General features: G+C 42.2%; 1 protein-coding gene across 1 annotated transcript in view; it reads left to right on the plus strand.

Annotated features, from left to right (window-relative positions):
• Positions 1 to 11,730: 11,730 nt before the first annotated feature.
• Positions 11,731 to 22,314, plus strand: part of DDX10 (DEAD-box helicase 10) — a 190,088-nt gene continuing 179,504 nt past the window's right edge. The window contains exons 1-5 of the mRNA XM_063330528.1: positions 11,731 to 11,966; positions 19,141 to 19,201; positions 19,429 to 19,559; positions 21,140 to 21,298; positions 21,741 to 21,861. Of these exons, the coding sequence (XP_063186598.1) occupies positions 11,760 to 11,966; positions 19,141 to 19,201; positions 19,429 to 19,559; positions 21,140 to 21,298; positions 21,741 to 21,861 (679 nt within the window). The 5' untranslated portion in view covers positions 11,731 to 11,759. The remainder of the gene's footprint in view (positions 11,967 to 19,140; positions 19,202 to 19,428; positions 19,560 to 21,139; positions 21,299 to 21,740; positions 21,862 to 22,314) is intronic.

Consider the following 22,314-nt stretch of genomic DNA (forward strand, 5'->3'; position numbering starts at 1 on the left):
CTCTGTTCTTTACTTTCTTTTCAAGCATGTTTTTTTTAAGCAAGGCCTGTCTTTTTTTTTATCTTTGTATCTCGTTCAATAGCATAATATGCCATATTGTGCTGATACGTATTATGACAATTTTTATGGCACAACAAACTGTAAGCACAGATTTACAATGAAACACAGTAATAATAATAAATGGTAGGATGAACAGAGGCTTTCTGTCATTGCAAATTTGAATTCATATTTGTTTTTCTCTGAACCCATCGATACCATCCTGACCGCAGAGGCAATGCCCGATGAAAGGACACGTTCTTGCCATGGTGTGCTTCTGCGAACACTCAGTGTGATTAGATGTGCTTCTTACAGTTTTATTCATCCCTATAAGGAGAAACCTTCTTTCCGCAGCTGAAGTATTGCAGTCAGAGTGAAATCTAAGCCTTGTGGACATCTACAGCAAAACTGCAGCGAGGACTGGATTTCAAGTTTTACCAGTATTTGAGTTTCTGTGTTTAAAAGGAAGCAAGTGTTCTGGGTCTTCTTGTAAGAGAAGCTAAGCTAGTCAGATGTTCTCTCTTTTATTTACCCTTTCTGTGCAGTGGAGTGCCACTGTTTTCCTGATGTCACAAGGCTGTTGAGGATGGCATGGAGAACCCAAACTGTCCAATGCAGGTTGATGTGAATGAATGCATGCAGTTTTCTTACATGCCAGACAAGGAAAGCCAGAGCATAGAATATTTACTTTGGACTTTACTGACTGATACGCAGCAGAAATTCTTCACAGACCGTTTACAAATCTGGGGGATAGAAAGTTGTGTACTTTTGCTATGAAAGCTCTACATGTAGCTATCCAGCTGGACAACATACACATATACAACATAATGGTATACAGAAATAGCACTGGGGATTTTGTTGCTTTTACTTTTAGTTGCTTCTGTTTGTCCCTTATGGTATAATTTCTAGCTAGGTAGACAGTGAATGCCTAAATAAGAATCTTCTAATAGAAACAGTCTCTTCATATCATTCAGATTTTATGGGTTGTAAAAATAAACTCAGAGCCCACCTTTGGTACATAGAAAGTTGGGAAGGTTGTTCCCCATGTACATAATTTCACCTTTATTTACATTGAATTTTAATTGCTGTTTTATTACCTAGCCAGTGATTCTACTGTCTTCACAGGAAATCTTTTGTCACACTAGTTAAGATATTTTTAGGAGCAGCAAGGCTGCTCTGCAAGGAAAGGTGAGGTGGGAATGCAAGAGCAACAGCAAGGGACAGTGTCCTCCTCACTGACAAGGCACGGTCCCACAGTGCTTGAGCAGGGTAGCAGAGCAGGTCCCATGGTGGTCACCTAGCTCAGCCACGTGCCACTGATTGCCAGGCACACAAGTCTGTGGTGATCCAAGGTCCAAGGTCAAGCCAGGGAGTCAACTCAGCGCATCAGGGTCCGTGTCCAGATCCGTGAGGTGCGTGGCCAGGCACAGGCATACTCGCAACGTAACTCACACAAGGACCAAGTACCAAGGCTTTGCCTCCTCACTCCTAACTCCATTTTCAGATCATTTCTGAATGTGTTGAAATCATGGGCCAGAAAAGACCCTACAGATTGCCAGTGGTCCTTTCCCTTTACTCTTCAAAATATTTGTTTATGCAAGAGGCACTTATAAATATAGCTTAAATATTGTTCAGGCATATTTTATTTGTTCCTTTGTGAGCAAAATAGGAGACTGCCAAGTAACGTCTGCATAGATGAGTGCAGACGGTTGCATGATTGTCCACGTCCCCCCAGAAGCCATGAACCTGAGCTCTGAGGTAGGAAATTTATGCTGCCAAACTCTACTGAGCGGCAGAGCCTGTTGGCTTAGACTGAGTGGCTGTGGCTGTCAAGCTCCTGAATTTGGCAGGAACCAACTTTCTGTAGAGCTGTGTAGAGCTCTCATGGGTTTTTTGTTTGTTTGTTTTTATGAGTTGTTAAGCCTGGATAATTTAAATCCGAAATAGAGATGCTAATTTCATTAGAGAGTACTGAACATTTTGTGAACCGGATCAAAAAAATAGTGACTGAACTCAACTGAAAGATTTGTTTAGGTTTTAACTTCGCCCATGAATCAACCACATCTGCTGAAACAACCTGTTTCCTGAGTGTTATTGTTGACGCTAAAATGATTTAAAGGATTGCTAAATGAAGTGAAACTGGAACACTAATCTGCTGAGAGGCTCAGTGAAGCTTTTTAGGTCCGTGTTTTCACATGCCTCTTATTGAGTCTTTACATTAAACTCTTTGGGGAGTTGTGGGACAGTCAGTTCCAGCTTGTAGGCACTTAAATGTCATGTCTACATGTCATGCTCCCATTATAGTGAGTGCAGATCTAGTCAATACAGCTAATGGACTCTAGCGGGGGATTCAGAAGACTCAATGAGATGTCTCTTTCAAAATGAGCCAAATAGCTCTACAGTTTCCAGTGGGATTAAACATAAGCATCTAGTGCCCTAGGGTGCAGAAGCATCTGGACGAGCCTGGCAGCTATGACACTGGGCATGTGGGAGATCTGTGTCCTTCTGGAGGAGCAGCTGAAGCTAAAGTAGGATGCCACAGAGCATCTCAGATGCCAACAGAGCAACTGAAACACACCCCTCCATTTAGATGCTATATGTATCTATCTACAGTCTGGGATTTGATTGTTAAGAAATGGTAAATCATTAGGTCAGTTTGTCTAAGAAAAGCATCCGAATCTCCCTTTAAAAAAACCTGTTTTTTCTTAACAATGTTTCTCTTTTCACTTTTTCTTGTGTTTTTGCAACCAGCAGTAGTACGTAAATGTTATTAGATTCAGCAATCCAACTATGCAGGCACACGGCTGTACTCCATCCATCATGAACTGACCTTCAGCAGGAAACTACAGACAAATCTGCACAGCTTCATCATCATACTGCTCCCCTTCAAGAAAATCTTGTACCCTTTCCTTGCATCATTGAGTGTGTAGATGAGAGGATTTAGCGCAGCAGCTTTTCTGTCACCATTTCTTAGAACACTGTGACGGTTTTGGTTTTTGGAGGTCACATGTGGCTATTCGTGGCTGTTTGGACACATGTTATAGTGACAGTATCCTTTTCACCTGAGTCCTGACAACACCTTCTACTTGAGAGATCTGGTACAAATGAAATAACAAAGCGCGAAGATAAATTTATTTTTGATGTGACTTCACAGCTATATACGGTATGAATTAGGTTTGACAGCTTTGCAGTTCACGCAGCTGTTATCCATATGGGCCCGCACTGGATTCCTACCAGAGCACAAGGATAGGAATCATCAGCAGGAATGGCTGAGTGTTACGGACACGGGCACGGGTCCGGCCTCACCTCTGTCAGCGTAAACAGGTACTACAGGGTAGTTTGTCTTGCTTCCTTTTGGCTTCCCACATTGTCTTTCTGTGACTGACTCCCAGCCCATGTCTCTTTTCTAAAATTGGTCTCATGACCCATTACTATCAAACATGCGTTTAATGACTGTAAACATTTAAACTAAATTTAATGTCTACAGCCAGAAATATGCAGATAGATAGGGCAGGCTGGGCGGATTGCACTTCACTGCCACACAAAGAGGTGTTATTAAGTCATTATAAATAGGGGAGAAATGTGCACCTCAGAGTTGAGCAATACACCCAGTGAATAAACTACAGAATCAAAATAATAAACTATGACTCTTTCTCCAAATGCAAGAATAATCAAGCATATAAAAACAAGGACAATAAGGCATAAGTGCCTGCCACATAAAGGTGCAGTGCTACTTTTTACATATCTAACAAACTAAATATATTGTACTATGCTAATGGGCTGGGAAAAGCAATACATTAACTGTCTCCTCAAATGACTCTGAAATACAAAGAGACCAAGAACTGTGCTAAATCCAAGTTCTTTTTTCCATAAAGTTCTTTTCTAATTAAAGGAGAGCATTTAAGTGTGTCATTTTTATATTAAGCCTCAGTAGCACCATGGTGTTTACCATTCCGTTTCGGAAATGGCTTTCTTCCAAAATGTGTGATTGTCTGAAAGGTTAACTAATCTTTCATAACTTGATTTGTCAACTCTGTATCTGAGTCAGGAAATCAGCTCAGTTTGCGAAAGAACTGTCAAACACGTTCAAAATTAAACACATATTTACGGAGTTCCCTGAACTGGAATAACAGCCTGTGGCCTGGGACTGCACACAGATCCCGGCCATCACAAAAAGGCCGGCTTGATTATTTAATGGTCTGGGATTTTTTTAGCGTGTAATCTGTTATGATCACAGTTTATTAGTCATTTGTATTTCTACAGGTCTGTTACGGCCCCTAGTGGCTTAGACACACCTAAACATCATCGTGGTCCCCGCGCCAAAAATCTCTGAGAAGCCCAACGTGCTGCAGGGCAAAGAGTAGGAAGGAGTGAGGTGATGGGGCCGGCAGAGCCTGGGTGTGTTTGACAGTTCTGTGAGGGAAAACAAGTTTCAGCAAACACCGACACCTATTTCTTGCAAGATTTGTCATGCTTGTGATTTTGAATAAAAACACCTTTGTTGGCTTAGAGGGAAAATGTTTCAATTTTGTATTTGTTTTAGCCTCCATCCCACGTCTTTTTAAAAAAAAGAATCTACATTTCATAACATTTTGAAGAGACAGACGGTTTTATTTAAAGACTGAAAGTATGACAGAGTAAGTAATTAATTTTAAAAAGTAGTTTCCATTTTATAGGCGGTCACATTGTTTTCTGACAATCTGGTGAAAGCTTTTTCCTTGACTATGGAAGTGCTCTCTTTGGCCAGGGCTTTCATCACAACGTCCCCAATGTTCAGGTGGGCTTTCACTGGCAAAAAGTTCATTTGGAGGGCCCTCCAGACTAAATCATGAATATTAAAGTCACCAACAGCGATCCCCTAGAATACAAAAAGTCCTTTGTCATTCCAGAAGAAATATGTTTATGCCATCTTATTAAAGAGCTCATTAGCTTTTTTCCTAAAGCATTCTGTTGTATCATACAATGTCATCCAACACTTCCTGACCAACACTATCAATATTCTTTGGCATTTCTAGAGACCTGACAAGCTGGTTTGGCTTCTGATTTTGAAGCAGTTTGATTAAGTTTTCAGCATTGCTGTTTTTCACACCCATCAAGTGTTTTTGAAGCATCACAGCACAAAGTTTAGTTTTATTGGGTAAACGTAAATCTGTCCTTTGGAGGGTGGTTTTCCTTAAACATTTAGTAAGGTGGTTGCTGTTGTTCTGATCAATATAATTGGCATTTAGTCAAAATCCAGTTAATCAAGAGAACAGCACAGCATAAATTCTCTCTCCTCCCCCACTTTTCCCAGTCTGTTTCACCCCAGGTTTTAAGAGGAGAACAGGCTTAAGATCTGTGTCTCCTAAAAGAATCACAATTTGGAAACTTTTTGAAGGACAATTTTAAGAACTGAGGGCTGTGTCCATAGCGGTGGCTATTAAATCGTCCATGGCCATAGACAATGAGTGAGGGACTGGATTGAAGAGGGCCATATTTCTCTCCCTGAAGACATCATTTGTCCTCTGGTAGGCTCAGGCTTGAAAAAGAAGCAGCTAGTTTCTAATATTATTTTATATATGAGAGTTGGCTTTTTCAAAATACAAAGCTATTTACCAATGTGGAAGGAAAAGATTCAGTGCTAAAATTTTCTGTGGTAGGAACATTTAAATCCAGATACCTGTAAGAGATCTTTCAGAATTAATTCTATGCTGCCTATGTATGTCTGTATTGACAAAGTTGCAACCAGTAGTTTGTTCCAAGAGTTTTTGAGCTGGACTGTGCATTCATGTTTAGAGTAATAGTATGACTACTTTTTTGCTAGAGTAGAATACATTTTAGAGTGTCTTCATAAAACCAAATTCCTGTCATTTCTATACTTGGTAAAAGTGTTTTCATTTTAGTACTACCACAAGAAGAGCCCATAATGTCATCTGCAAAATCATATTTATTTTATTGTTGGGAAACAGCAGCTCATTACTAAGAGGAAAGTACAAACCTCCAATTACACCACACAATATTCTTGGTCGTAACTGACAATATTTATGCATCACAACTTACCCATTTGCTCAGACCTGTAATTACTGAAACAGAGTGTTTCTAATGTGTTTTTGAAAATCCGATTTAACTTTTAGCTTTTAAAATTTAATTTCTTGGGTGATAGACCTTTTATTATAGAGCTACCCAATATGGGAAAACACAGTTTTCTTTTTTTTATTTTCTGTACTCTGTCTCTTTTTTTTTGTTCTTCATTACAGACACCTACTGTGCCTCCTTTTTAGAGTGGCTTACCCTGCGTCTGCATAACAGTGCTGAAATCTCTCTTAAACTAACAGCATTGATTTTTTTTCAACTTGCAATTCTCCGAGTAATAGATTTAGGCTGAGGTGAAATGGGCTCCTAAGCCCATGGGCAAGGGTCCAGAGAGGCCCCAGGGGAGGCGGGCAGGGACAGTAAGGTCCAATAGCCCTCAGAGCCCTGACACCCACCCTGATGCCCACCTCTTCTACAGTTCTGGCCACCATACCTAATACCCCTTTAAAGTGATTTTTCTTTTTCCAAGTAGGATTACCATTTTTCTGTGTCATACTCTACTGTACATCCTTTAGACAGATAAAATGTCATAATAATTTCTTATAGGAACATTGCTTCTATTAAAAATAACAGTCACAAATCTGACTGCCATCTTCATATTTTTTTACTAAACAGTCTGAAGTTACATCGTAGTACTGCAAATATTACGTTGAAGATCCATCCTTTCACCGTGGGTGTTTTCAAGCTTCCGTGTCTCATTCACAGACACTCAAGCACAACCTTCAGATGCAAATTCTTACATGCCTTCTCTCAAATCTCCCGAAGCATAACAAGTAAGCCTTGGAAGATAAGGAGAAGAGTGTCAAGAGCCTCTCAGCTGAGGAGGTTCTCCAGCACTTGGCTGCTTTGTTGAAAAAGGCTTCAGTGGTATTTCATTGACATGTTGTACTTCTTGGGTCACTTCCTCTGGTTTCCTGATTAGTTCTTTAACTAAGTGGCCAAGATTACATGGAAAAATGGAAAGAAAACAGGTTAGGACAAAACAATCAAAGATTTAATGGGAACTCCAAAGTTTAACTTAAGCACACACAATTTTACTTTTTTTTTTTAATTATTAAATAAAATCAGCCCCTAGTTATCTTAAATTCCTGTACAGATTTGCAAAAGAAATGTTTAACTGGGGTACATGACATGTGACTGGGAGTCTATGCAGCAGTAGGAGGCACAAGAAGAAACGGCACAGCAGGAGTGCAGGGAGTGATGCACATGCAGCAAGTCAAGAGATTAAGGCCAAAGACAAAATGCAAGAAAGGTAAGAATGGGGAATTGGCAGGATTTGGGTGTAGGGTCAACTGTACTAAATCCATGCCATGAAGAAAGCCCCACAACACCGATACGGAGCAAGAGCAGCATGATATAATTCAACTTGGCCCTGAGGTTTTGACAAGAGAGAATACAAAGAATACCAAAGATCGTGCACCATCATCACCACTCAGGATGAACCCAGAAGAAGTGATGAAGGCTCGACTGTGAGGGCACAGCGAAGGCTGACCACTCCCAAAGAGGCAGGAGCTAGGTGTGATAACATAGCCCCTGAGCGAGGGAGCAGGGCACGCTCGTGGGTAGCAGACAGCGTCAACCAAGAGTCCAGCTCATCAGACAGGTCTGTGGTGGTGAGGCACGTCCAAGGTCAAGCTGGGAAATGAATTCCTGGGTTGGGATCAGGATCAGGATTAGGTCTGGTGGCCATAACCAGGGTCAGACACAGCTGTTGATGACTGGTCAGGTCTACAGTGACGAAGCAGGTCCCAGGACAATCCAGGAGTCAGTCTGCAGCTCGGAGTCCCAGTCAGTGGCGTCTATGGCCAAGGACAGGCGCAGCTGTGGCTGAGCTGGAGACCAACATGCCATATGACATAACTCAGGCTGGGCCTGAAGCCGCAGGGTGGAGCTGAAATGGGGCTCCTGGGCCAGGGTGTAGGGGGAGGCCTCAGGTGTGGCCATTAAGGTCTATTAGTGCCCTCAGGGCCCTGACCTTGATACTTGGTGCCCCTTGTCCTCCTCGTCACCATAAGTAACCCTGCCCAGACACATACATGTTTGTGCTGTAGAAAAGCCTGAGTATGCATAAGTGTGAAATCTATGTGAGATGAGAATGACTGTTAGTGAAATTGGTTTTGTTTAAAATAACAAATTGCTGCCGCCTTCTCTGCAGTCTTGTATGGAGCCTTGTTACATTTATTGCTATAGCCATACTCCCTTCCTTCATTTCCCCAAATTGCAAGTAAACAACAGTGCTTGAATCACTTATTTGTCAGCTTGTAAAAGAACATTTTTCTTCTCTCTCTCTTTATTACTCAGAAGGATCTCTGGTTTTGTCACAGTTTTAGGGATAATATTATTACAAGACAACTGAAGTAGTCTTGCACATTATAAATAGATCAAATTTAACATGGTAGAATTTGTTCCTGTATAAAAGGGAAACTTTCACAAACCGCTGGCTGTTTCTCAGGCACACCCCTCAGGGTGAGGGGACAGCAGAGAAGATGGAAAGGTGGCTCCTGGGCTTTTGCAGGCTCCCAGATCTCCAGCATGGGGCCGAGAGGCTCTCCAGCCTTTCACCTTCTACTGAGGGACACAGGACAGGCCACTTTTGACTTTCTGGTTTCCTTTCCTGGTATATGGACCTCTTGGCTAATGAACAAATAAATCATGAAAAAGCATCGTAAACATATAGGCGTAATTAACAGTGTTTGTCATGATAGCAAAAAAAAAAAAAAAGTTGTTTTGGAAATAGGATGGCAAGATTATTATTTTCCATAGAACATTTTTCATTGAGGATTTATGTCTGTAGTGACTCACAGACCACTGCTGCCGTTCTGCTATGAGAGATGAGCCTGTGGGCAAAACATAGACCAGGTGAGCAAAGACAGCGTGTTCAAACACACCACTTTCACCTGTGAATTTACTTACAAAAAGGTTAAACTTGTTCCAATGCTGCAAGAGCAGGAATGCTACGTAGGAGACTTTTTGTTTGTTTGTTTTTCCATTACAGGCAGACAGATAGCAAAGTTTAAAGTGGCAGTTAAGCCCTGCAATAGTCTGCGCTAGACTGGGACCTTGTTTTATATGTCAAGTTAACGTGCTGTCATCGTGGGAAAGATGTGCCACCCCCAGAAGTACATTGTTCGGTGTGGAACAGCACCTCCAGCAAACAGTTTTTCACCAGGCACTTCTGGAAAAAAAAACATTTTTGTTTCAAGAATAAAACCTTCAGTATCCTTCCTTATTCATCTTAACAGCAAATAAACCCCTAGAGAAAACCATTGCAGTCAAAGCTGCACCTGGGAGGAGAGATCCCATGGAGGCATATTTAAAGGAGATTTTTCCAGCGCTTCCTGAAATTAGGAACTTAATGTATTTTAAAGGAAAAACAAACATTTCTATGATCACAGGTTTCCCTGATCTCAGGGAGGAGGGAAAACATTTTCAGTGATATACTCAACACATGTATGGCAAAAGTGGAGCTAATTAAGAGACACTCCCTTTCCCCTTGGCTTTCTGGAATTCCAAACCCTCATCAGAGACAGTAATTATTTTGGGAGTCTTTCACTGTTCCCCTCATCAATGTGTTTACTTCCTTCTTATGACATTGCATAAACATGTTTGTAATTTTCTCTTCCTGATGTGGCACAATAACTCCGCAGCCTGGTTTTGCTTTTAATTCTGTGCGCTGGTGAAGTGCTACAACTGACTCAGCAAATTGTTTCTGACTGTCGAACAACTGCGGAGCCATGCAGACCTTCCCCCTGGGGAGGGGTTAAGAATTGGTGCACATAAAGATAGCATAATATAAATTTGCAGGTTGATTACATCTAGTTAATAGGAGAGACGTGCTTCTTACAGAGACCACTCTTACACCACTCCGTGTGTTCTACAGATTTCCCTGTGATATTCTGCCAGCCCGTTGCACAGTTCAAGGCTCTGAGCCAAGGCCATTAAGACTGACTGTGACTATATTGTGAAGGGTCAAACCGGGTGTCCAATGGAGCTGGAATCCAGCGTCTTAAACACAAGGCCCACGATATGTCTTTCAGTTGCTTTTTGATTTTTCCAAATGTATGTTTTTCCCTGTAACGAATTAGCAAATAGAACATTAACAGAGTTGTGACAGACCTCTCCCCTTGATACACCAAAACACTGTCTTGCAGAGGACAAAATCTATGCCAATACTAAGCACACATTCCTTCTCTATCTTTCTCTATCTACCTGGACTTATGCAAGGTGTTTGACACTGTCCTGCATGACATCCTGGTCTCTAAATTGGAGAGACATGGATTTGAGTGATGGACCACTTGGTGCTAGATGGCCGCACTCAAAGAGTTGCTGTCAATGGCTCAAGGTCCAAGTGCAGACCAGTGACAAGTGGCATTTCTCAGGGGTCGGTATTGGGACCAGCGCTGTTTAACATCTTTGCCGGTGACATGGACAGTGGGATTGAGTGCATCCTCAGCAAGTTTGCCGATGACACCAAGCTGTGTGGTGTGGTCAGCACACTGGAGGAAAGGGATGCCAGGCTTGAGGTTGCCCATGCCAACCTCATGAAGTTCAACCAGGTCAAGTGCAAGGTCCTGCACCAGGGTCAGGCAATCCCAAGCACAAATGCAGGCTGGGCAGAGAATAGATTGAGAGCAGCCCTGAGGAGAAGTACTTGGGGCTGTTGGTGGATGAGAAGCTCCACATGGCCTGGCAATGTGCATTTGCAGCCCAGAAAGTCAACAGTATCCTGGGCTGCTTCAAAAGAAGCATGGCCAGTAGGTCGAGGGAGGTGATTCTGCCCCTCTGCTCTGCTCTCATGAGACCCCACCTGGAGCTTTGAAGTCCTCAGCACAAGAAGGACATGGACCTGTTGGAGCAAGTCCAGAGGAGGGCCATGAAGATGGTCAGAGGGCTGGAGCACCTTGCCTGCGAGAACAGGCTGAGAGAGTTGGGGCTGTTCAGCCTCGAGAAGAAGAGAAGGCTCCAGGGAGGCCTTATAGCAGCCTTCCAGTACCTAAAGGGGGCCTACAGGAAAGGTGGGGAGGGACTTTTTACATGGGCATGTAGCGATAGGATGAGGGGTAATGGCTTCAAACCCTCAAAAGAGGGTAAATTTAGATTAGATATCAGGAAGAAATTTTTCACTATGAGAGTGGTGAGACACTGGCACAGGTTGCCCAGGGAGGTTGTGGATGCCCCATCCCTGGAAGTGTTCAAGGCCAGGCTGGATGGGGCTTTGAGCAGCCTGGTCTAGTGGGAGGTGTCCCTGCCCAGGGCAGGGGGTTGGACTAGATGGTGTTTAAGGTCCCTTCCAACCCGAGCCATTCTGTGATTCTATGATTCTATTAAGGCTTTATTTTCTTTATGGGTTTTCTTTTCGTTTGATAATATCTATCATGGAGTGCATTTTGCGTGCTGAGCCAGTAACTCATTTTTTTCCGTGTGATTTTTCTTAAACGGTAATCCACCATTCCACACGCGCGGCAAAGCCCGGGCCGCCGAGCCGAGCCGAGCCGAGCCGAGCCGAGCCGAGCCGAGCCGAGCCGAGCCGAGCCGAGCCGAGCCGAGCCGAGCCGAGCCGAGCCGAGCCGAGCCGGGCCCGCCCCCGGCGGCGCGTCCCGCTGACGCGCTCCGCCTGCGCCGAGCCCCGCCCCCGGCGGCGTGTGTGTCCCATGCGGGGCGGCGGGGGCAGCATGGGCCGGGCCGGCAGCGATGGCGGCGGGTCGGCGGCGATGGACCCGGTGCGCAGCTTCGAGCGCTGGAAGAAGAAATACACCCAGCGGACGAAGAGGCTGCGGCTGCAGCGCAAGCAGAGGAAGCGGCCCGAGTGGCAGGTGGAGCGGGAGGGCATCGACCGCCTGGTGCAGCGCTACCCCGAGGTACGGCGGGGGCCGGCGGCTGGCGCTGCCGGGCAGGGGAGCGAGGGGGAGCAGGGCGGGCCTGCGGGGGTGGGGAAAGCGGCCCCTCTCCTCCTGTGGTGTGTGTGGGGGTAGCGGTGGGAAGCGGGGGGGGGGGGTGGGGTGTCTCTGAGGAGGAGGAGGTGGTCTGTGAAGAGGAGGTCGAGGAGTGGGGTGGTTCTGGGCAGGGGTGGGGAGCACCCCTAGTCAGCAGCGTGTAGAACCTTCCCCTGGCTGTTGGCCTCACCAGGTTTGTTGGGTGACACTGCTTAGCGGCGGGCAGAAGGGCTTTCACCTCCATGAGGTGATCCTCCACTCCTTCCCTTTCTGCCCCCAGGCAGAGGAGGGGAGGGCCTTAACCGCAGCCCCAGTGGTCCTGGGTGGAGATGGCTGTGGAGCAAGGTGGGTGGTGACACCCTCAGGAGGGGAGTCAGTGGTTGAGGGGAGGTCGAAGCAGGGGGTGGGAATGGTCGTAACCGAATGGCACTTGGCCCTTCAGACCAGGCAGCGTGGATGTCTCGCTGTTGGAGATGGGACACGTTTGTCTCTGTAGAAGATGCCCTACAGGCAAACATCACACCAGAAGAGTGTGTTGTTAAATGTCAAGTCAGGAAATAGGTATTTGAATATTAGAGCCAGGGTCAGTGGTGTTGGTTTTGGCACCCAGATTCCCTTGAATCCCTATGGGAGATGGCCGGCTTTTCAGCCATACTGATGAGCGGAAAGTACTATAATTGCGGATAACGGCTTAGATGCCTCTGCCTGTGGTGTTGTTATACCTCCTGCCAACTTTTGCTGAATTTGCAGCTGTTGCTGTGGAGGAGTGTGGCAATTGTACTTGGTTACACAGCACTCAACGTAGCTGATAGTAGAGACTTTTGTCTCTTGTTGTAATTTGTCTCTGTTTGTAATTTGATTGAGCAGAAAGTAATGACAATAGATATAGAAGAAACGTGTCTGTTGCCACAGAGAACTCGTGATAGCTCCTTTGGTTAATATTCAGCAAGTTAGTATTCTGAAACTTCACACAATCATTGGCTTTACTGGTTTGAAAGCAAACGGTGGGCTTCCAAAGATGGTCCAGTTACTGTTTGGAATCACAGATTATTCCTCAGGGAAAAAAATTGGATTTATCATTCATTGCTTTTTATTATAAGTGATTAATGTGTTTTGTCGTGGATAAATTTGGAGTTAACTTGTTTCAGCAATATTTTTCTACTCACTGTAGAGCAATAGAGAACTTAGATGCTGGTTGTAAAAGCAGACTACTCAAATTATTAGAAGCTTGTGTGTTTTCTGAATGGGATAACCACTGGTAGGTATATCTTTCACTGTGGAATGAAAAACCTCCTACACTACTACAGTATTGTTGGACTGCTTATTATAAGCTAGATTTAGCTAGTTGCCTCTGCATGGTCTCTGGAGGGTGCATGAGAGAAACTGAGTTAAAGTATCTTGGCAAAGGCTGTGTACAGAGTTTTGTGAACTCTCTGCACAAATCCCTGAGTGGTGGGCTTATTGTTTTTATACCAAATTACAGTGTTTCTACACTAGATTGCTTTCTATTTCTGTGTATTTGATCACGGACAGGAAGATGTGTAGTATGAAATTGATTTTGCATGTTGTCAGGTCTTAATAGTTTCTACATTTGATAATAGCTTGTATTTACTTGATAATGACTTAGACAAATTAGGCTGCTGCATTACCTCTAGGGTACTATGGCAATATCTAGCTGTTCATTGTTCTTTGTCTCTTATTTTGGAGTCCCATCACTGGCCATTTAATACTCTGGGCTGTCAACCACCATCAGTCTCGTAGATAAAGTGGCTGAGTAGATGGATGTGTGCAGAAGCTTAAGTAGTGTGTTGCTTCTGTGCACTGAAATTATGTGTATGTGGCGTGGACGTATTGAAAGTCGGGGCAGGATCACCAGAATCATCAACTGGAGGAGGTGGTGGCTTTTTGGAGTGGATTACAACTTCTTAGTTTCTGATAAATGAATGGCCAAACGTGACCCCTATTCATCTGTCTTTTGCCTTTAGTTGATCTGGATTCATTTGAGGAAAATCTAATTGTTTAGAAGGAGGCAGCAAGAATGCTTGAAGTAAAAGATTTATCTTGGGCATTTTGTCTCAGAGATGAAATGGCTGACATAGTGTGAAAAACGATCTCTGGGAAGCCAACTTGATGCTTCCGTTGCCTCTTTGTTCTCCACATATGCAGTGTATATGTTCTCCATACACAGTTTTCCATATTTATGCTGTATGCATGTATTAAATCCCTATACGCATACCTATTACATTAGTTCTTATGGGGAAAAATTGCTTTGCTGTCTGTCACACCACTGTACTTCAGAGGAGTGCATCCTTGGCAGGTAGTGCGGTATGACTGTGTTGCTCACAGATTTATGTAAGCAGGAGAGAGGTTTAAAAGGAACAGACACAAGTAGTGAGTTTGTGAAATTGCATTCTTTAAGGGAATGAGTAACCCTTGCTTTTCCCCAGTGAGGTCTGTATTCCCTTCTCATTCTCATAAATTTTAGGGTTGTATAGCTGAATCATGGTGGGTAGATGTGCAATCCTTAGACCTTTTAGTCTGAGTAGTCCCCATTCTGGTTTTCTACAGCAGTCTGTTCCTCCAGTCCTAGCCTGAAATATTTTGTGTAATATTTAAATGCAGTCACTTTCCCCTGAAACACATCCTATACATTTGGTACTTGCATTTAATTTCCACTCATTCTACATAGATTTCTGTTTATGCTGGCCTTGTAGTCACCTCTGTCGATTACTTCCATAGATACTTGCATTTATTTGCTATGAATATGTATGGATGCTTCTGTGTCACTAGTGTGCCTATCTGCACATGCATCTATTTCAGGGATGTGGGTGATAACTCTGTGTCTGTGGAGTTTGGGACAGCATGGGTAAGGAGTGGGTAGTGGGAGGTTGCGTTTGTGTGCGTATATAGAGGTTGAAGAAGAGAGGCTGGTGGTGGTCAGGCATGTAACCATCAGACTGAAGACATGCAAACACGTGTTTGTATTAGGATAGTTTTGTGGACTCCAGGTCTCAGCTCTTCTGGGGTTTTGCTGTCAACTTGCTCCAGGAGTCTTCTGCCTGTGAACATACTGGTGGATGCCCACCTAGCTTCCTGTCTTCAATCCTTCATATCTCCTTTTTTGGTCCCCGACAAGGTTTTCCACTTGGTCTCCTGAAATTCTTCCCTGTTACCCTGGACCTGGTTATAGTGAGGGTGAGGACTGTGAGCAAGTGCCACGTGCTTGGATCTTCAGGGGTCTCCAGTGAGTTCTACATGAGGCAGATCCCTTCTTAGGGAAAAGGGAATTAGAAAGCTCTTTGGTAAACTCCTCTCTGTGAGGAGCACTGGCTGGGGTCTGTGGCACACAGGCTGCGGGTGGGTTAGGTCTTCGTGCGCTTTTGTCATCTTGCATGTGGCATGGAATAGGGGTAGAATGGCTGTTGGATGCAAGAGTTTCCACCTTCCCCTCCCTCATGGAGTATATTGTCTATAATTTCCAGTGTGAGAATGACTGCAATGGATAATTAAGACAAAAATTAAACAATAATGAAGAGATAACCAAGATACTTTGTTACTTGATTTTTTTTTTTTTTGGTCATTTGTTGACGTGGGATGGCAAACATGTGGCAGCATAGATGGAAAACATGAAATGTAGTTTCAGTGTGTCCAAATCTTGGGACCATTTTCTGTGTTACGTGTTCATAGGTGATCCGTTATCTGTTGATCCAGCGACTTTGTTGCCCAGCTGTAAGGCTGTTGCTGAACATTGTCTTCTCCATCCAGCTGTGCTCATGAAAAGCGTTAACAGCTGCCTGATGTGCAGGGGAGCTGTTTGTGTAAAGTCTTTCTAGTCTGCTTTATGGCGAATTAGTCAAGTTAGATCAGAATACCGTTTCAAGTATTTGAAATGAGCTGGCTGCTCTCACCTACAGCCGATTAGAGAGAGCTCACAAGTGCGGATTCCCAGCAGATTAAAGAAGGTAATAACTTCCGATGGGGAAAATAACTAACTAGAAGTTGGTGCTGTTTTTCACTTGTCCGTGTAAATATGGAATAGATCTATCAGAATCACTACCTCTAACACCAGTCCTTCTTACTCTTGCCATTCGGACTTTATTTAAAAATAAACCATCATCTTTGGAATTTAAGGGTACCACAACAGATCATTCTTCTGCTCCTGGAAGTTTGTAGGGCAGAGAAATAATATAGGAAGCTTGATTTAGAAGAGTTTAAGGTAGAAGAGCAGAACACTATTTGTCTCCTTTGTGATTAATACATCAGTTCTTACTGGGTCGACTGCTGAAATACTTAAAGCAGCCTTAATTATTTAGGACAATTTCACATTGCTGCAATAGCCTATTTCATGTGTTGCAACGAAAGGGATAGATTTTAACAGGTCTGCACATAACAGATTGCTTGAATTCTTTTTTGGTATTAGTAAAAGAGTTTTCCCTCCTGTAGGCATACTGTCTTCCTATGCAGACAGTCTCTTTGTTGAAATGAAACTGAACCTGTATACATCACTGAGTTGCGATCCTTTAGCATACAAAATAATAAGACTGGGAATTAGCCCAGTAAGCAGTGTTGTATGTGATACATCATATCTTCAAAATTATCAATGGAATTTGGAAATATTTGTCATAAATTCCAATTTGTGAAAGTAAAAACAAAGACTTTTTTTATGGTGATTTCTGATAGTTTTCCCTCCTTCCCAGAAGTGTACTAGCTTAAAGTATGTGCTTCTCAGCACAAGTAAGTTTTATAAAAATAATTCACCTTTAAGATTTCTAAGTAATGTTTGACAAAAGTTTAATTGCTCTGCTAGGACACAGTGGAAGTTTGAAATCTACCTTGTGAGAGCTTTGTCTTGAAGTGTGTCAAAGGTGGGTTTTAATAAGGTTGTTATTACTGTTTAACTAGAGATCAAATTCGTGGATTAAATTACTTTTTTTGTTGTTGTTCGTTTTTACTAGAGAGAACTAGGCTGAAAAGAGTAGTGTTGTGATCTACGTGCTTTAAACAGGTATAAACCCTCAGGAAAAAAATAGTTTAGTTTTCTATAATAGGCAGAGCTTGCAGAAGGCTTAGTACTTCAAGGAGATATAGGACTGATCTGACAGCTCAGTAGCTCTTCATTTGAGGCCTTCCCTGGAATTGTTATCACAAGTTGTCAGGAATGGCTGAGGGCCATTTTTCTTGGTCTCTCTGTTGGGAGATTTCTGTTCAGCAGTCCGTTAGAGATAAACGATACCTGTTAGAAATGTACAGGTTGTGTAAGCTCCAGCTTTGACATTTGGAAATCTCAGTTTATGGATGCTAGTCAGTATGAATTCAAAGCTGTGTAGTCTACCTTCCTCTTCATCTGCTCAGGCTTTATAGATACAGTAGTCCCTTTATTATTTTTTTTTTTCCTGAGTTCTGTATTTTTTTCTGTCCTGCTGCTGTTGATTGTTGTGAACTTGCCAGTGGAAGCGGTTCACATCTTTTGATGATCTATCAGCTAGAACAGACTTGAAAGTATTACATTTTTCATAAGATCCCTACTTGACATCTCAACATTTTTGTACATCATTCAGCCAGCTCATGGACTCAAACACATGCTCTTTGGGGTTTTGTGCGTATGTATAATGAACAGCTCTCAAGTATGCTATAGAGGTGGATGCATACAGAGAGGTAAATCAGTAAGTGTCGGGACAAGGAACTAATTTTTTAGTATGTTTTGTACTTTGTAGGACAATTCTAAAAAATTAAGTATACCAAGTACTAGAGGTTGGTGAATCAGGTGAGCTTCAGAGCATAGGTGGACAACTGGGAAGTTATAGGGTTGCTGGAGTTCTGGGTGTTTTGTTAATGGCTAAATTGTTACAAGTGCAGGTGAGCTTCTCTTTTTCAGGAAGATAACAGCTGTGTACTTTGCAGCATAGTAATGTTTTTCTTCTTAAGCTGGGATGGTTAAAAAAGAAGGGAGGTAAGAGCTCCAAGTTCCATTTTATGGGATATGAGTATTATTACTCCGTTTGCAGTAGCATCCAAAACCAAGATGCTTCTCTGTGGATATTCTCAGGAAAATGAACTTACGCTTAGTGTGTATGAATCATAAACTTGGTGCTTGTTGCAGCCACACAGAAATAAGAAATAATTGGCTAGTTATGTATTTTGTCACAGATACCTTATAATCTCTATTGTCAGTCTGACTGGGACAGTTTTGGAGAAGGTGGCTACAGAAGTTCTGATTTTGGAGATACTATATGTGAAATGCTTAGCGTGAGTTTTAATTGCAAGTTATGTCTGGGGCTTGTGGCACGCTGCATTGTAGACATTTTAAACCTTGCTTGTATACCACAGTATCTTTTTAAAAATCGATTTTTTTTTTTTTTTCTCTCCCTGAAAAATACTGCCTCCAGTTTTGGACATCCCAGTAAGAAAAAGCCATCAGTAAAGTGGATCAAATTCAGTGGAGGGCCACTGAAATGGTGGGGGCTTGAGCACTTGCCCTGTGAGGAAAGGCTGCGGGAGCTGGGCTTGTTCAGCCTGGAGCAGGGATGACTGGGATTGAGATGGGGACTTCGCAGAAGCCTCCAGTGCATGTGGGAAGATCATTGAGGAGATATAGCAGGGCAGAAGGTTGAGAGACAACAGGCCTAAGCTGAAAGAAGGGAGGCTCAGGCTGGAACACTTTTTCCCCATGGAGGTAATGAATCAGAGGCACAGGGGACACAAGAGGCCGTCTGGTCTCCATCCTTGAACCATTTCAAGACTGGACTGGATGAAGCCCTGAGCAGCCTGATCTGACCTCAGAGATAACCTGCTGTGAGCAGGAGGTTGGAGCAGAGGCCTCTTAAGGTCCCTTTCAGCCTGAGTTCTGTGATTTCATGGTGGTCTGAGCTTTAAATCATGCTATTAGCCTGCATGATTAAAGTATATCTTATTACTAAACAGTTTGTGGTAGAAGAGCGGTTTGTCTTAGGTCAAACTATCAGAGATTGCCTGACCATCTCACCTGGATCAGGTCATACTGAACTATTACGTATTTATGTTAACAGCAACTTAAAGAATGCTATTTAATTTCTGTGTTATGCTTAGGTTGTAAGCAGTGATTAAACATATTTCGTTTCAGATAAATCCAAGTGAAATTCAAAGATTTTCTGATTTTCCATTGTCAAAGAAAACCCTAAAAGGTGAGTACAAAAGCTTTCTTTGGAAAGTAATTTAAGTAAAAATGAATTTATCTGCATCTGAACTTTTTTTTTTGCTTTAAGTTTTAAATACGTATTGCCACATACAGTGTTTTCTAAACAGAGGAATACAGCTCTGGGCAAGACAAAAATAAAGATTTTGGTTTTCTTTTTTTCTTCCTCCTTTTCCTCCCACACTCTCTCTTCTCTTCCCACACTGCAAATACTAGGATTGCAGGAAGCTCAGTATCGCGTGGTAACGGAGATACAGAGGCAAACCATAGGTTTGGCTTTACAAGGTAAAGATGTACTTGGAGCTGCAAAGACTGGATCAGGCAAAACCTTGGCTTTTATTGTCCCAGTAAGTAATTCACATCCTTTCATTTGCTCTTAAACAAAGTTATCTGGGAAGTATTGGATGTCAAACATCTTAGGTTATTAATAGATCCTGGGAGAAAAGTTATAAATTCAACTGATCTGAGTGTTCCAAGACAGCCAAGATACTAATTTAATAAAGCTGCTTGAGGTTCTGAAAGAAGTATATTTTTGGCCCTAGAAATATTCTGACACTTAGAAATGCCATTTTGATCCTTACGTTAGTAGACCCTGTGTGATTTAGGAAGTGCTTTGTTTTTCTGTCAGGAATCTGTTTTCCTGGTGCAACTGTGTTCTTCTCAAATTTGAAAACTAAGCGTATGGAGTAGAATGGTGAAATTTCTTCAGTTCCTTAGATGTTTTTAGATGAGTGGTTTTCACCCCTTTAAAATTTTAGGATTTGGACCTTATATAGCAAACCTAAGGTTAGTGATTGTGGTCTTCAATTTCCTTGTTGTCTTTTGTGTACACCTTAGAAATCACTTCCAGGTGCAAGTGGGAAAATAGGATGAAAACCCCTGTCATGGATAAATACATGTTTGACTGTTTTACTCAAAACATCATGCTCTGCATTTTATTTCTTTAAGCTGAAAGTATAATTGAGAAATTTGTTTGCTTAAAGTGCAAATATAAGTGGATACAAACCACATCATGTTATGATTAGATAAAGGGAAAAAGAAATGTCATTTTGATTATGCATGGTTTTTTTTTGGTTTAAACATTACTTGCATTTTTGTGAGCACAGATTTCTTTGGAGCCTCTTCTGTCAGTAACTATGGGAACAGTAGTAGTAGGTGTTTTGAGATTGCTCAATTAGTTAATCTAGGAGTAGAAGTACTTTGTTTTACAAACCTTCCTTTAAAACAGTTTTAGGGGACAAAAGTGATAAGAGAGGAGCTGGAGAGATGAAGAGTGAAAAAAAAAAAAAAAATGGTACAAGGATGCTTAACAGCTTTTACATTTTGGGATGCTTCAGGTGTTCATACCTATGAAATCTTTGTGTTATAATTAGCTAAGACAGCATTTCTGCAATGTGAATTCATAAGAGGAGGAATAATCCTGGTCTGAGATGCATGGCAACTTTAGTTGAAATGCTCTGTATATGGCACATGTGAATAGTGTTGCTTCAAGTCTATGACCAGGATTTAAGCTGCGATAATTGACTTTGAGTTGCTCATTCTCTTTCTGGTTCCCACAAAACCTTATGAGCAGGGAAGTTTCTTGTGTTTTTTGACATCTGAATTCTATTCTCGTATAAATGATTAAGGCTTAATTTCCAGAATTTAGCAGAGTGGGATTAATTTTGCAGTAAAATGTTTACGATTTACCAGCCATTACTGTCTGTCATAGATTGGTACTGGGGAACTTTGCTTCAGCAAGTATCATTACCATCAGTTAGAACTGATACATAATCAAACTATGTGAAATGTATACTGATGTTTCTTCAAGTCATTATTTTCATTAGTATGGCTTTACCTTTTCTCATGACACCTCTCGTTACAAAATTTGTTGTTACATATTTTCCTTTTGCGATATTTATAATGAGAATATTGTAATTTTTTTCAGGCTTTGGAACTCCTGTATCGCCATCAGTGGACTTCAGCTGATGGACTGGGAGTTTTGATAATATCGCCTACCCGGGAACTGGCATATCAAACCTTCAAGGTTTTGCGTAAAGTGGGAAAGAATCATGAGTTCTCAGCTGGCCTTGTCATTGGAGGAAAGGTGTGTCCTCTCTTGGAATCTGCCGTATGGGAGCATCAATGAGTGTTTTATTTAGTGCTAGCTTAGGAAGAAAACCCTGGAAATGAAAAGTGAGGGAAGAGAGTGGTTAATGGAACCTATCAACAACCTACCAGTTTTTCTGTCTGTGTACTCTGTGTCTTTTTGAAGCTTTTGCGTATTTGCAGTCTTTCCAGGTTATGTGACTGGATGAACCTTCGTGCCAAGTTTTCCAGGACTATCCTGTTAATTTAGATTATTCTGAAATGCTTTTGCTCGAGCCACAGGTGTGAGCATGCTGAAGAAATTGTGATATCTCTGTAGAAAGAGGAAAGGCTGATCCTTGAGTATTCTTGCTAAAAACAAGTTAAGCTGGGCTGGTCATCTCTGGTACTGGGCTTCTAGTATGAACAACTAGAGCTAAGCTTGTTCAACTCCTTTTCAGGATCTGAAAGAAGAATCTGAAAGAATCCACCACATAAATATGTTAATTTGCACTCCGGGACGGCTTCTGCAGCACATGGATGAAACTTCGTACTTCTATGCCTCTGATCTGCAAATGCTGAGTAAGTTTTTTAAGTACTTGAAAAGTGCTCAGAAATATTTTGTAATAGTTCACAGTTGTGTGGAGCACTTCCTTCAGTAAAAAGTTTGTCCTAGTCATGGTATGTAGATGAAATGTCATTTAAGTTTACACATGTACAAATTAAAATAGGAAGCAAGAAAACCCCTTTCGTGTGTGTACTTTCTCTCAAACAGTTGCTGAGCGGATGATAAGAGTAAGTAGGTGAGTTAGTAAGGAACCCAAACCCAAATGTCATTGTCCCATATAAACCTTTAGATATGTCTTGGCTAATGCTGGCCTCTCCTTTCTGGCTATGGCTCTCATCTTTTTTTCTGACATAATTAACTATTAATTATATCCATTGCAATATCCATTGCAGTGTGTGTATTTTGGGCCAGTTCTAGAAAACACTTTTCTTTGAATTTTTAGACAGATTGCTGCTCCTTTCATTGTT

Source organism: Chroicocephalus ridibundus, chromosome 1, assembly GCF_963924245.1.
Source record: "Chroicocephalus ridibundus chromosome 1, bChrRid1.1, whole genome shotgun sequence".
NCBI classification, from domain to species: domain Eukaryota; kingdom Metazoa; phylum Chordata; class Aves; order Charadriiformes; family Laridae; genus Chroicocephalus; species Chroicocephalus ridibundus.